The sequence below is a fragment of the Penicillium cataractarum genome, assembly GCF_028827025.1.
Source record: "Penicillium cataractarum strain IBT 29864 chromosome Unknown utg000008l, whole genome shotgun sequence".
Taxonomy (NCBI): domain Eukaryota; kingdom Fungi; phylum Ascomycota; class Eurotiomycetes; order Eurotiales; family Aspergillaceae; genus Penicillium; species Penicillium cataractarum.
Window position 1 is genome coordinate 3,913,917 of NW_026622744.1, and position 13,139 is coordinate 3,927,055.

Here is a 13,139-nt window from a genome sequence, read left to right on the forward strand (position 1 = left end):
AGAGAGATCTTTACTGACGGATTCATGTATTTATTGTCGGAATAAATTGTTCATTCACTATGTTGAAATAAATGACTCAAATCATTCCAATCCCAACCTGCCCAGTCAAGAGCGGAGGGTCCCCACTGTGCTGCAAGGGACGTAAATGGTAATGAGTCGTCTAGCAGGGAGTCGTTGAGAAGTGGATTCGCAGAACTCAAGCTCGTCAATTCGAGTCGGGTTGGCATTGGTGCCTCGAGAAGGTGGGAGATGTATCCTTCCAGGTCAAGCAATATATCGTCGAAGTTGTTCACCGTGCCATGCTTTCGGTAGTGCTGTCGGCTGATTTGCATACCAGCTTTCATCAACTAGCGGAACAGTTAGCAAATTTTATCTAATATAGACACACCGACACACCTCAAAATCGGATCGAACGAGTAGTGACTTTTGCTCCCGAACGATGGAAACTGCAAGAGCGTATACTGCAGCAAGTGGAGAGGTCATCAACGTGAGATAATTGGGAATTCCAGAGTCAACGAGTGGAACAAAAAGCTTGATCATTTCCCGAGCTGCCTCGGTAATCACGGAAGGTCCGCTGAGAAGGCGTTGACGCCATGGTTTGTCCGGTGCAAACCTCTCGACCACTTCACGTAATTCATTTGGGTCAACTAGAAGAGTTGAACGATGTACCAAAATCACACTATATTTCCGGAGGTTAGCCAACTTTGCCAAAGGAGAACAGCGTCCGAATCTTACCCGAGGTTATAATAGTAGGCGAGGAACGCTGATCGAGCTCCATTACAAGAACTGGGGATGGCCGTAGACCGGAGTCTAAGTTGAAAGGAGATCTGTTAGCTGATTTCTCGACACGATTTGCAGGTAATTTTCACGTACTTTAGACTATCTGGCAAGTTCTGCTGCCATTCACAAAGTAAAACTAAAAGTTCCCCTCCAGTTTGAAGCTTCTCTTCAATTGCCTGCTCAACCGTTTGAGGCAACCAAGCTTCCCGCCTCCATGCCTTTGCTGATCGCTCCTGCAATTCATGAAGCATATTTGAAAGACTGGTAGATGCCTGCCAAAATTGCTGATCCGAGTCATCTTGAGCTTCGGGTAGAACAGATGCCGCAAGCGTCCCCGACAAATCGCGATCCCATACCATGGAAGGACGGCCTAGTTCAAATGACAGGATCTTTTCAAAGACATACATGGACCACCACGTTTTGAATCCTTGGTTATCTGCTGGGCCAGCAGGAGTTGAGCTCGGAGATCGGGCTTGATTAATACCGATGGATTGGGCCATCGATACGCCCATTGTGAGAATATCCCAAGCCCAGGCTATTTTGTCACAGCTGCGAAGGACCATTGCAAAGAGAAGGATAGCCTGTACTGATTTGAGGGAGCGTGTGGCAACAATATGGCCTAGCAATGAATTGCAATATGCAATGTAGGACGAAATTAGACTTTGTGAGCCTTCCGATGCGGGCATGGCCATCATTCCGGCCGTGACCGTCAAATAGATCAGTGCCCGCTGGGACACGCCTGAGGGTCGACATGGGTGTACCGTAGATGCCAGCTCTTCGGTTGTGAATAGCGCCTCCGTAACGCTCCGGTCAAGGAAAGGAAAAAGCTGGCCGAGAGTATCCGAGAAGTTGTTCATACAAGCCTGCACTTCCTCCAGCGAAGGCAATTCAGGGGCTTTGTCGGGAACCTCGGCTGCAAATTCCTGATTCACCTGTGGGGATAGAGCATGGGTCTTTGATCCCTGGAGACGATAAAAGGCCATATCGAGCCATTCAGTCATGAGTTCCACCGTACTGGCTCCGACGAATCGCGGCATCATTGGGAGACGACCGGTTTTCCAGCCTTCGCGTCCCCAGCACTGGCTCCATAGTCGCGGGCGGTCTTGACTAGCAGAGGGAGTGGCGGTTGAAAGATGAGAGTCTGGTGTCCTTGGAATTGCTTGTTGAGATGGTGATTCTGCGGTGACGGTGCGTCGTCTGCTAGATACGAGCGCTCCAGCGCGTCTCTTGTCTGTGGTGATGCATTCTACCCCCGCCTGACGACAATTTCGACATGGCTGTTCTTCGTCGCAGCGGGTCTTTTTTGAGCGGCAGTAATTGCACGCAAAGGAAAGACGGATCCTTTTTCGAGGACTATCGGTGTGATTCTCCATAGATGCTGAGTTTAGGAGAGAACCGTACGCTTAGATTCTGAATGAAGCGGGAGACGTCGAGTTATTTGCCCCTCCCGATCTCCACTTGCCGAGCGAGTCTGGGGAAGGTCCGGCACTTCATTACTAAATGAACTATGTGATGATAGTTCACTGTTTATACCCGGTGCTAGTATGGTTTTAGTTTTCTAGGCATTTTAGTAAGTGGAATAGATCTGAGACAGAGATCGGAGCGCTGCAGTCGAATCAAATCTCGGGCCAAGTCGCCGGCATCCACCTTTACACTAGTTGAACTTTTGAAACACATCCCATGCAAAAAGCTTGTCTTATATTTGACTATTATTCGAACCAAGTCAAGTATATAGAAGAAGTTTAAGGAAAAATGATCTACTTGAGCCACATCACAGCAAAGACCATACCAAAGGCCCACATGCTTGGGAACGATACCCGTGATCCGCCATTAGAAAGGGGAATGGTCGCCGTGGGTTTGTGGGCATGGGTAATGCAGGTGGTGGTCTTGGAGCTAGTGGAAGTAGAGAAAGTTGAAGTGGAAGTCGTCGATGTTGAACAAGTACGATGGCTGGTCGTCGGGTGGGTGTCGGTCATGGTACCAGGCACCAAGGCAACGGTAGAGGTGGTGCCAACGGGAATAGTGCTGAATTCAACCAAAGGCGCGGTAACAGTGCGCGAGGACCAAGACATGGTGGTGCAAGGGGTCTTGGGCGCGGTGGGGGCTGGGGTAATATCCTGTGGCGGCGCAGTCACACCAGGAGCCGGGGCAGTGACGGTACGATGGGGAACCTCATCCGTGGGAGTGTTGCTGGGTGGCACAATGTCGATAATCTCTGGGTTCTTGGGGACGTAAGGCGCACAGATACCTGCAAAGTAGGAGAGTGCAGAATCGACCTCCTTCTCAGACGTGCCCCAAGAATGAATACAGGTCGTGACCTTCTCAGTGAACTCAGAAGACGGGCAGAAGCAGGCAGCATCACTGTTGGAGTCACACTTGGGGACAGAGAGCCAAGTGTTTAAGCACTTGGGGACAATCTCAGGGCATGGAGCAGGGACAACTGGCGGGCTGGAGCTAGTAGGGCTGGTTGGGTTGGTCGGGCTTGGAGGAGTTTCGGTTATGCGATCAGTTGTTGGACGAGGCGGACACACGGTAGTAGATGCAACATATGTGGAAGTAACCACGGTAGTAGAGTGCGCAGGGCAGTCAGTAACTGTGGGTGCGCAAGATGTAACTGTGATCTCCTCGGTGGTCCAAACTGTCGAAGTGGTCCAAGACTCGGTGGGCACCGTGGGCACCGTCACTCTGCTTGTCTCGGAGGTCCACACTGTCGATTTGGTCCAAGACTCGGTGGGCACCGTGGTTGTACCTGAGGTGCACGTTGAAGGAGTAGGAGTAGACTCTGGATGAGTATGCGACGAGTGAGGAGGAATCTCCGTGGGAGGCTTTGTTCCGGTAGAACAGTCAAAGTCCATACGATGGATGCTCATATCACATTCGCCGAACTGGCTGTCCTCGGGCAAGGTGAACTCCACGGCAACAGCGTTACCACACTGCTCGTTGGTAATATCAGCTCCGCTAGTCGAACCCAAAGCATGCTGGCGACAGATAGAGCCATCTGCCATCTGGTAGTTGAGGATGACCGGGGTGTCCCGCGAGGTAGAGAGATGGAGGTTGCTGACGGAGAACGGCGCCTGGGTCGCTTCCACTCTGATAGCATAGTCATCGTCGCGGGAAAGCCTTCCCTCGATGCACTTGCCCTATTATTGATGTTAACATTGTGCATATAATGACCTAGTCTCGGCCGACTTACCCCGGAAGATCCACAGGCATCGTTGGGGGTGAAGCCAACGAAATTGAAGCCCTCGTAGCTCCAATAGTCTCCGTTGCCCAGGTCAGACCAGTCAAAACCAGTCTTCTGAGGCTCCAAGCACTGATTGTCGGTATTCTCCGGGCTTGGGTAGCACTCATCAGTGCCCCACCACTAAATTCGTTTAGATTGGTTCATGTTCACGTAGTCATCAAGAATTTTGGACACTCACCAGACCCGATGGATGCGCGAGCGCACCGACACCGAAAAACGAGAGCCAAATGACTGTCTTCATCTCAGACGATGTTTTAAATGAATGTGGTTCTGAAATGTAATTGCGAAGCTTAATGAGAGACAGCAATTGAATCTCAATGTCAAGATTAGAAAAGGAAAGATGGCGGAGTTCCGGGTTGGCGAATGTTGTCGACTGAATTGGCGATGGGGAACATATTCGAGTGCCCAAAAGATAGAGCCTTTTATATCTAAGGAGAGTGTAGTTACAGATGTTGAGAATAGACGTTGAGCTCCCGGATAATAGTGTTGTTGATCAACAACAATCACTATAGAATGCACACTACAGTCAAGGTCGGGCCGGCCCCTTAGTGTAGGAATTTGTAACCATGGAGACTAACTGTAGAGGAATTAGATCCAGCTCTTCTATTTGCCCAGCAGATTGCCACTTCATACTGTGGCTTTTGAGGAGCTTTACTTTCATGTTCGGTCAAGAATAAGCGACGCAAAAGAACAGAAATTCTGAATAGATGACTAAACCACTCACCTGAACTTCATTCCACTGGAGCCACAGAGTTGTCCGGCTCCAAGCTTTTTGAACTGACCAATAGTAACGGAAGTATTCCGAAAACTAGCCAGTCAAAGAGCGTCGAATCCATCTGCCACGAGAGAGAGCTTCTCGCATTCCAGCTCCTTACACATTCCCGTCCCTGAATACATCCCTTTGAGTCCTTCACATCCAATCGCTCGTAAAGCCTATTTTACTTCTTTTCTGATCATGTGTCTGAAGTTACCAAATCATAAAATGGATGCTCACTAATTTTTATCCAGCGTTTTTGAGGCCCTGAGGGTGCGGATATCGGTTTGGGTCGAGGCCGGCTAGCAAGGGGCGTCAGGAAAGGGTTCAAATAATCTGCTTAGGATTGAGAGGATTCGGAGATGTATCAGATCAGGAGCCAATATAGACAATTCTGAACAAATTGAAGAATTAAAATAAGAAAATTGAGGGAGAAATGATGGACAAATACAATCATGATGTTTGGGCCGTGGCGCCTAGCCACTTCCACCTAACGCCGCTTTCTCCAAGCCCATTGCCATGTTTAATTTGAGAATCAGAATGTTTCTATCTTTGAGAGGATAATAATAAGGAGTAAAAAAAGAAGGCAATGGTATATTGGTAAGACAATAAAGGCAATGCGACTAGCCTGGCGACCCAAAACAAGGGTTTGTCCCTAGTCAACTTTAATGTTTTGCTGGCTTTTTCATTTATGATAAATCCTTTTATTTTTACCTGGACTGAAAAGTTTGATACATCCTGTTGACATTCCAGCTCTCCATCTCTTGCATCCAGAGGTCGTTGTATAATGGATTGGTGGTAGTTGAAAGTTCTCTAACTTCATACAGCGTAGTTCCTGGATCATATAGGTATACTTCGATCGTAGAACGAAGACTTAGGCCTATGCTAGAGCTCTCCGGGTTGTGACTTGTTGAGAGTTTGGAACATTTACGAGGCTTTTAATCTATACTACGCCGTAAGGATTTCAACTCACACTCACGTAGGTACTGGATAAAGATCGTTTGTGCAGACGCGGTGGGTTTTGATGGATATATCTCGCTTGTCTCGCCTTGATTTTATTGTACCTTACAATACCTCGTATTTGAATTCCTACCAAGATGCTGCGGCAATAAATCCAGATTGGGGAAGGAACTCGCCTATATGGGCTAGCGCAACTTGTCTACTAATGGTGGTCGCTCGGTAGCGGTGTTGACTGAAGGAATATCACAACACGCACCGGAAGCCACGATCACGTAGCCTTTTATATAGGATTTTCAAGGCATTCTATAATTACAGTCTTTGTATATTTGAAACGTACTTTAGCCTTCCATCTTAGTTTAGGCTTCTCTCGTCGCCAACCCCGCCAAGAGAGTCTATTCCCAATTTCAGAGCTCTAGTTGATCTCTATATCCAAGTATCCACACCAGTGTATATTTACCCTAAATTAAGGTGTGGTGAAACCGTGTTATATTGTCGAGTCTTTGTTAAACCGGCACCTTCCGTCTAGAACGCTCGTATGTCGACTCTTGACCTCGAGATATATATCTAGAGTAGCCACGTGGAATTTACCGCAAGAGGCCGATCAAAATAAGATGACTCGGTCAAACAAGTCTGACCAACATTTAAGCTTGATTGAAAAGAAAATAGAGAAGATAAAAGGGTATGTGTGTCGCCCTCAAATACACTGGGCTATAGTATTTTTGCAACGATTTTCGAAACGGGATCTCCCATCTGCGAGCGAAGCTGCAACTTCCATTCATATCTTCAAGCCTTGATCTTCGCCTCACAGTCCGACATGGACCTTACGGTTGAAAATTCCTAAATATTTTGGGCATCTGTCTTCTGCTTCATGACCGCTAATCTTTTCACGACTTTTATCCAACCGCGTTTCTTCCCCCGAACTCCCAAAATCAGCTTCTGCCTGGAGTCCATCCGCTTCCATCATGGACAACCCTAACTTTCGTCATCTCGTACGCACGGAACCTGAAGACTCTCTATTCGGACAGATATCCTTCAAAAATATCGATGAACTATTCGTTGAGAAAGGGAAAGGCCCCACACAGATGCCCGTGAAGAGTCTAGCTCCGGCGAAGGCTTCTGAGACCAAGCCTGACCCAGTAAGTCGACCCAAAAATTCTTCTTCTTGAAATATATACATGATGCCATTTCACTAACATCTGCTTACTACCAAGGACAATTTATGTATGCCTCCACGAAAGAAGCTAAAGACGGTCCACACCAAAAACTGAAAGTGCCCCCGCTGATATTAACCCCGTGTCGCATGCCTCTGGGACCTCCATGAAAGAAGACTCGGGTATTTCTTGCCGAGAGTGAATCTGTGGAGGAAATACCGTCAGTAAGGCCTTCCTCTCAAGGTCCTATGCTAGGTTACCTGAGTCTAGCTGTCACTAGAAGCTAAATGAGATAACTCATTAGCGGGATAACTGGCCCCTTTCATAAATTACTAATAACGAGGGTCCGTAATAAATAGTAATTTATGAAAGGGGCCGGTTACATGAACTATACATTTTGATAACAAATTCACCAATTTTTGACTGAGTGGTCATTATTAAGACTTGACTATAGACTACACCACGAAGGGCTAGATATATAAAGACACTTATTTCGCATTATACATTTAGTTCTTCGCGATTAATCGTACATTCTTACTTGATTACTACTTTCAGTTGGTCTTTACTTCACGGTTCACCTTTAACCCAACCTACAAATGGGGGAGCTCAACACTCAGTGACTGACTTACTTAGCGCGTACTCTAGCACGTTCTGCAAGATACTCAAAAAAATCCGAGTCCGTATAAGGCGTAGCATCGCAACGGTACGGTTGAGAGATACTCTTGGAATTAAAGTCTGTGCCGACAGGGCCGGAATCAGCCGCCTCAGCCCATATCGTTTTTGTACACATAGTGCTTTGCCTGCTTATACCAGAACAATATCAAATCATAGCAATATATCACAGCAGCAATTACGAGCACCGGAGCGGCCGTAACGGGGAATAGCCACAATGGCTGGTTCCCAGTACCAAACTCTTTGAAGTTCATCCCCCATAGCGAACAGGCAAATGACAGCGGAATGAAAATAGTCGCGATAACCGTCAGCTTGTGAACGCGCGCCGCATTTTCCGTCGAGCGTCTCGCCTCCTCCAGTACGGAACTGTTCCCGAGCGTGTCCATCCCGTGCTCGCACGCTCGGGCCAAGGCCTCCGCCCGGGCGAGGAGGTAATCGAAGTCCGTGAGGAGCAGACGAGCTGTATGCTGTGCTTTCTGCGACCCGGGGGCACATGGCCAGTCCAGCGAGTCTCGGTTGCGCAGGATGGTTACAACATCCGCGAGGCGCTGAGCGTGCGAGTCCAGGTGTTTCTTGATGTAGCGGAGGTTCACCAGGGAGACCGAGTTATTTCGGATGACGGTATGTTGGCCGATGAACGAGAGCTCGTGATCGATGCGCTTGTGGATGAAGTTGAGGAACTGGAGCTCGGAGGACGCGGCGAACTGGAAGACCTCGCTGAGGGCGTAGACGGCGTCCTGGGTGGCGGTCTCGCGGTCCAGTTTCGCCCCGTAGTAAAAGGGAAGCAGGCAGATATTCTGCGCCGCCTTCCACGATGTGCCTGCTGCAGCGTTGCTGGGGACTGGCGGGGAGATGGACGGGTCTTCCAGCCTGGGTGCGGACGAGGACCGCACCGTCGAGGATGACGAGGAGGAGCGCCCGCGGACGGGCGCAGGCGTGCCACTGGAGCTGTTGGCCTGGTGCACGATGATGGGATAGAAGAAGGTCTCCCAGGACCGGGTATTGGGACGGGGACTCCAGGGTCCTTCGACGCTTCGCGCGAGGTCCGTCCCATTGTCGAGCCAGACGACCGCGCGCCAGGGGTCGCCCTGCGAGGGGCCCACTTCGATCGAGATGGTTTGCTCGAGAATATATTCGCGGTTACTGAAGAGGAGGCAGTTGCGCACCCAGGAATCCGTGACCTGCGCTTCGCTACGAAGCCGTCGAAAGTATGCCTCCAGAGCCGCTACCTCACTGCGACGGGCGTCTTCCAGATCTTCGGGCTCGTAGGGGGTACCGGTCACGTTTCGGTCGCAGATCGTGGAGATAGTCAGTTGAAAGACCCGCGTGGACGATGAGGGCAACGCGGGCGACGCATACAAGTCTCGATCGCCCAGGGCGAACGGAGGGAATTGCATATGACGGTGAAACAGCTCCGGGTTAATGTCATATTTATCACCAACGCAGTTCAGCCATTGGGGGAGGCGTGGCCTCGGAGGAAAAGGATCGCCGGGTTGGGGGTTAACGGGCGATTCGCAAACTGCGCCAGCTCAGATGGCGACGGTCCAAAGCTCGTTGCGGTGCCCCCGTTTAAATCATGGACGACCGCGAAGCTCGATGTCTTGTCTCCCTCGGAAGAGCGGGAGGGTGTCAAATAGCCACTGGTCGTCGCATTCGGAAATTTTGAGGGATTAGGCGACGACTTCAAGTACTGGCCCAGGCTATAGAGATCCGGCCGTGGATATACAGATTTGTCGCTGGACTGCTGGTGCAGGCGTTCGACGGCTTGTCGGAATGAGGGACCTGCTCGATAGGCTGCGTTAGAATCTATTTAGAGAAGGGAAGGTGACCTTCCGGCGAGTACCTTGATGTGGAACCATTGGAGTGATAGTTTACGACCTCGTAGTAATGTATGCCACGGTCTGTACCCTAGCTATGAACCATCTGGCGGGGGAATACGAACCATTAAATGCCCCTTCTACCTACGGGGGAAGGGAACAAGGCAAACAGCTGAGGAACAGGGGCGGCAAATCACCTCCTGTCATCAGCCTCGACTTTCAGGCTGAAGGATCGCTAGCGGCGCTGTACTGGTCTGAATCAGGTGCAGTAGGAATCCAAAGGAGGCTTAGACATCGCTAAGACCGCTTTTTTTGGGCGCGAAGAGATCCTGTTACTCCCAGACTTAACAAGGGCATTTCTGTTTACTCGTAGAAATGAATCATTCTTAGGCGCCGCCAAGACAGAGCCAGTACGAGTGATAGATACGTAGTTGAAGGATTGCCACTACTAACTACTCCTAATTGACCCAAACTATCCCAGATATAGCCCAAAGCAATTTTCAATCGTGTACGAAACGCCCAGTTTTCACCGTAGTCGGGATTTCCGCAGCCTCCATTCCCTTCCGAACGATATCTGCAAGGATCAAGTCGGTTCCTATACGCGGTGGTTCAGCAATTCATTGCCGTATCGACACGATCCTAAGTTTCAGGAAGACACATACCAGGTGCTCCGATCACAGATACAGCAATGGGAAACGGCTCTTCGCGTTTGGTCACATTCGATACATAATTCGACTCGCCCACTATATTACGCTGTGTGTCAAAGACTTGATTCCAGGACCTGTTGGGGCGGATCGACTCACCTATAGCGGTCAATTCAGGGGCCCGCATCATCGGCGACATATTCAGCGATGCATAACCGCTGAGGATACCCATAGGACTACCCGGGATGTTAATATCAATAGGGACTCCGGGGGCAATATGGGGGAGGACAAACGGTAACTCTGAATCTCGGTAGTTAGGTCTTCCGGCCTCAATGGGGAAGATCATGACGGTGACTTCGTTGTGGTCCTTGGCATTGAAGACACTTGAAAGAAGCCATTCTCGATATTTCTCCGAACGGTCCCAGTACATGTCTCGCTCGCTCAGAGAGATCTTCCGCGAGACGTCCCTGGTGCAGGAGAATTTCAGTCTAAGATCATGATGTAATGCCATAACGCGGCGAGTTGGAGGATACTCACCACTGCCACTGCATGGCCCGGTGGATGAACGGCGGTTTGTTGTACTTTTTTTCGTACTCGACTCGGAACTGTTCTAGATCTTTGTACGAATCATAATAATAGGGGTATCCACCCGTCTACACAGGTTTAAATCTTATCTCGACTGGTCAATGGCAGTAGGAAAGACTTACCAATCGCAGATACTCTGCAAGATCTGTATTAGCTTCCCCGGCTGGATGTTCCTCCTTCCACAATTCCGCCAGGGAAATGCTTTCCTTCTTCACCCGATACGCCTTTTCTAAGCCCTTGACAAACTTGTCGATGAGTCTGGTCTGTGCAGGGTTTGTGGTTGGAAGGTAGTCCTGGGGATAAAGAATGCGCAGAGAGAACTATCAAGGTGTTAGTCCAGGCACATAGACCTTGACTCCATAGGATTAACTCGCATTAGACACTTGGCGGAGGTCCGGTGATTTCCCGTACCACGTGGAGATGAACTCGGAGAATCTTCCAAGATCACGGCCAAAGAAGACCGGCATGTCGAAGAGGCTAGATAGCCAGTTAGTATCGGTACCCTCCGTCCCCGTCAGCATATCAGTATACACACGGGAACTGTCCCACAACGCCGGAGGTATCCATAATCCCTGTGGATGGGCGGATAGAAAAGCAGCCGTTATATTGCGCCGGCTTGCGGCCGCTGCCATTAGCTGACTCTATGTCAGTTGAAAGCCACCATGTGCAAAGATCAGGAGAGACAAACTATCCGATCCGAAGGAAAAGTCCAGCCAATCGTAGGCACCAATGCTGACCGCACTTCCGTGACTGCTCCCCGACGGAACCTGGTATCCATCGCCACGGGGGTTAAACGGGGCCGTGAACTCAACCGCCTCCAGAGGTTCTTCTCTCATGATCATGGCTTGTAGCTTGACCTTCCCCACAATGACGGCCCCAGCATCGATCATGGTCTGCACACAAGCGGCGTGTTCGGACCGAGCGGGATACAGCTCCTGCCATGCCCGATTGCAGAGAGTGGTTTTGTGTCCGGCGATATCGATGTTGTCTTTGACACTAATTCGGGCTCCATCCAGCGGCCGTTCGGGCGAAGGTTTAAAGTAACATCGTGACGGCACGACAACTCGTCCGCCGAGTCCGGCTTGTGGCGTATCCAGTGTCACTAATGTATACGCACAATAAGATTAGGCTTTTATACACCCCCCCGAGTCCTAAGCACTTATCTTCCTGTAGAGTCCGGTGCGGGCTTAAAGGTATTCATGAACGCGCCATGAGTATCACGGTATATTCTCCATGGCTGCCAGGTTGTTCCTTGCGTAAAAACATAAGGTCCGGGCCGGACATCGGCATCAAAATCTCCCTCGACAAAATCATGCCAGATAGTCCCCCATTGCGACTTCAGCTGGCTCTGGATATCCGGATCTACTTCCAGATCGGCCTTAGGATGGCCGTAGAACAGCACATTGCGGAAGAATTCAGGCTGGAACACGTCGTCCTTGTCGAGGACGGTTTCCTTAAACTCTTCCAGAATGCTGGAAGAGATCCTTTGTCCGGGGTTCGTCACATACACCAATGCAGGTGTCACACCACCGTCGTCCTCCAAGGAAAGGAAGTTATTGCCGTTGGGGATAAGAAGATAATCCACCCCGTCGATGGTGACCTGCACTTCCATCTGGACCGAATGAGCCTTGTTCTCCGCAGAATAGGGGGAAGCCATAGTGAGTGGCGCAGGGTTGAGTCGCGAGCTTTGGCGGATTTGCATCGTGTGCTGCCCTCGTTTAAGACGCATGCCTAAGTAGTGAAAGGAGATGGGAAAGTGTAACCAACAAGCTGCTGCACAGGGGGGAAGGGGGGAAGGAGGTCCAGCACTTCACCCAAAGGGAGCCGGGGGGCTGGCCAGGATCGGTGCGTGGGCGTGTTTAACCTTCGGAAAGTTCAAATTGAGGCTGATTAGGTACCTGTACATGCCAAGCCAGCTATATCAGAGGGTAATAAGTCGAGCCATCACTAGGTACCCCGCTCCGGATGCAAAGATGACGTGGCTAGCAAACAAAACACAGGCAATACAAGATGGTATTATTATGATAGACAGCGGGACCCTGGTCGACTCTTTGATCCAATGAACGTCCCTTCTGTATCGGTGTGACTGTTTCCGACATGGTCAAGGATGCTGGGGATAAAGATGTGGCCAGTCATAGCGGATTTAGGACCGAGGGTGAGGGACGGACGCTAACAACCGGCAGCCGTGCAGTCCACACCAGAGTTCTGTGGCTTGGACATCCTAGAAACGGGAGGGGTCCATGCCAGAGGTGGGGCAAATTAGGCGTTTGCCCGCTAAGCCTACGCTTTAGTGCCCACCAAATAATTGTTTAGGCCCACTTCCCGCCGCTATAAAAAATCGTAACGTATTATTGAAATGCCTAAATGTCTAGCAAATTGCATTTTCCGGGGTTTCATTACCCATATTTGACAGAATAGCTAAGATCTAAGAGGTTAGCTCGAAGAGTCAGTTAAACGATTATTTAGTAAGCACTGTATATAGACGTAAGCATAGCAATCCTCCGTCAGTAGATCGTGTAGCTGATGCTATTG

General features: G+C 49.9%; 4 protein-coding genes across 4 annotated transcripts; all 4 read right to left on the reverse strand.

Annotated features, from left to right (window-relative positions):
• Positions 1-50: 50 nt before the first annotated feature.
• On the reverse strand, positions 51-2,153 carry N7496_010495 (uncharacterized protein; the record flags this gene model as incomplete). The annotated part of the gene is made up of 4 exons (XM_056703408.1): positions 51-347; positions 397-679; positions 736-810; positions 874-2,153. 4 exons carry the CDS (start codon positions 2,151-2,153, stop codon positions 51-53), a joined length of 1,935 nt encoding a protein of 644 aa, XP_056552408.1.
• A 384-nt stretch (positions 2,154-2,537) lies between these two features.
• Positions 2,538-4,265, reverse strand: N7496_010496 (CFEM domain-containing protein; the record flags this gene model as incomplete). The annotated part of the gene is made up of 3 exons (XM_056703409.1): positions 2,538-3,920; positions 3,974-4,144; positions 4,203-4,265. 3 exons carry the CDS (start codon positions 4,263-4,265, stop codon positions 2,538-2,540), a joined length of 1,617 nt encoding a protein of 538 aa, XP_056552409.1.
• Positions 4,266-7,135: 2,870 nt separating this feature from the next.
• N7496_010497 (uncharacterized protein) lies at positions 7,136-8,958 on the reverse strand (the record flags this gene model as incomplete). The annotated part of the gene is made up of 2 exons (XM_056703410.1): positions 7,136-7,159; positions 7,744-8,958. The coding sequence occupies 2 exons, from the start codon at positions 8,956-8,958 to the stop codon at positions 7,136-7,138; spliced, it is 1,239 nt and encodes a 412-aa protein (XP_056552410.1).
• Positions 8,959-9,878: 920 nt separating this feature from the next.
• On the reverse strand, positions 9,879-12,336 carry N7496_010498 (amidase; the record flags this gene model as incomplete). The annotated part of the gene is made up of 9 exons (XM_056703411.1): positions 9,879-9,973; positions 10,041-10,121; positions 10,182-10,489; positions 10,560-10,675; positions 10,730-10,927; positions 10,991-11,084; positions 11,143-11,242; positions 11,296-11,709; positions 11,829-12,336. The coding sequence occupies 9 exons, from the start codon at positions 12,334-12,336 to the stop codon at positions 9,879-9,881; spliced, it is 1,914 nt and encodes a 637-aa protein (XP_056552411.1).
• Between the last annotated feature and the right edge of the window lie 803 nt (positions 12,337-13,139).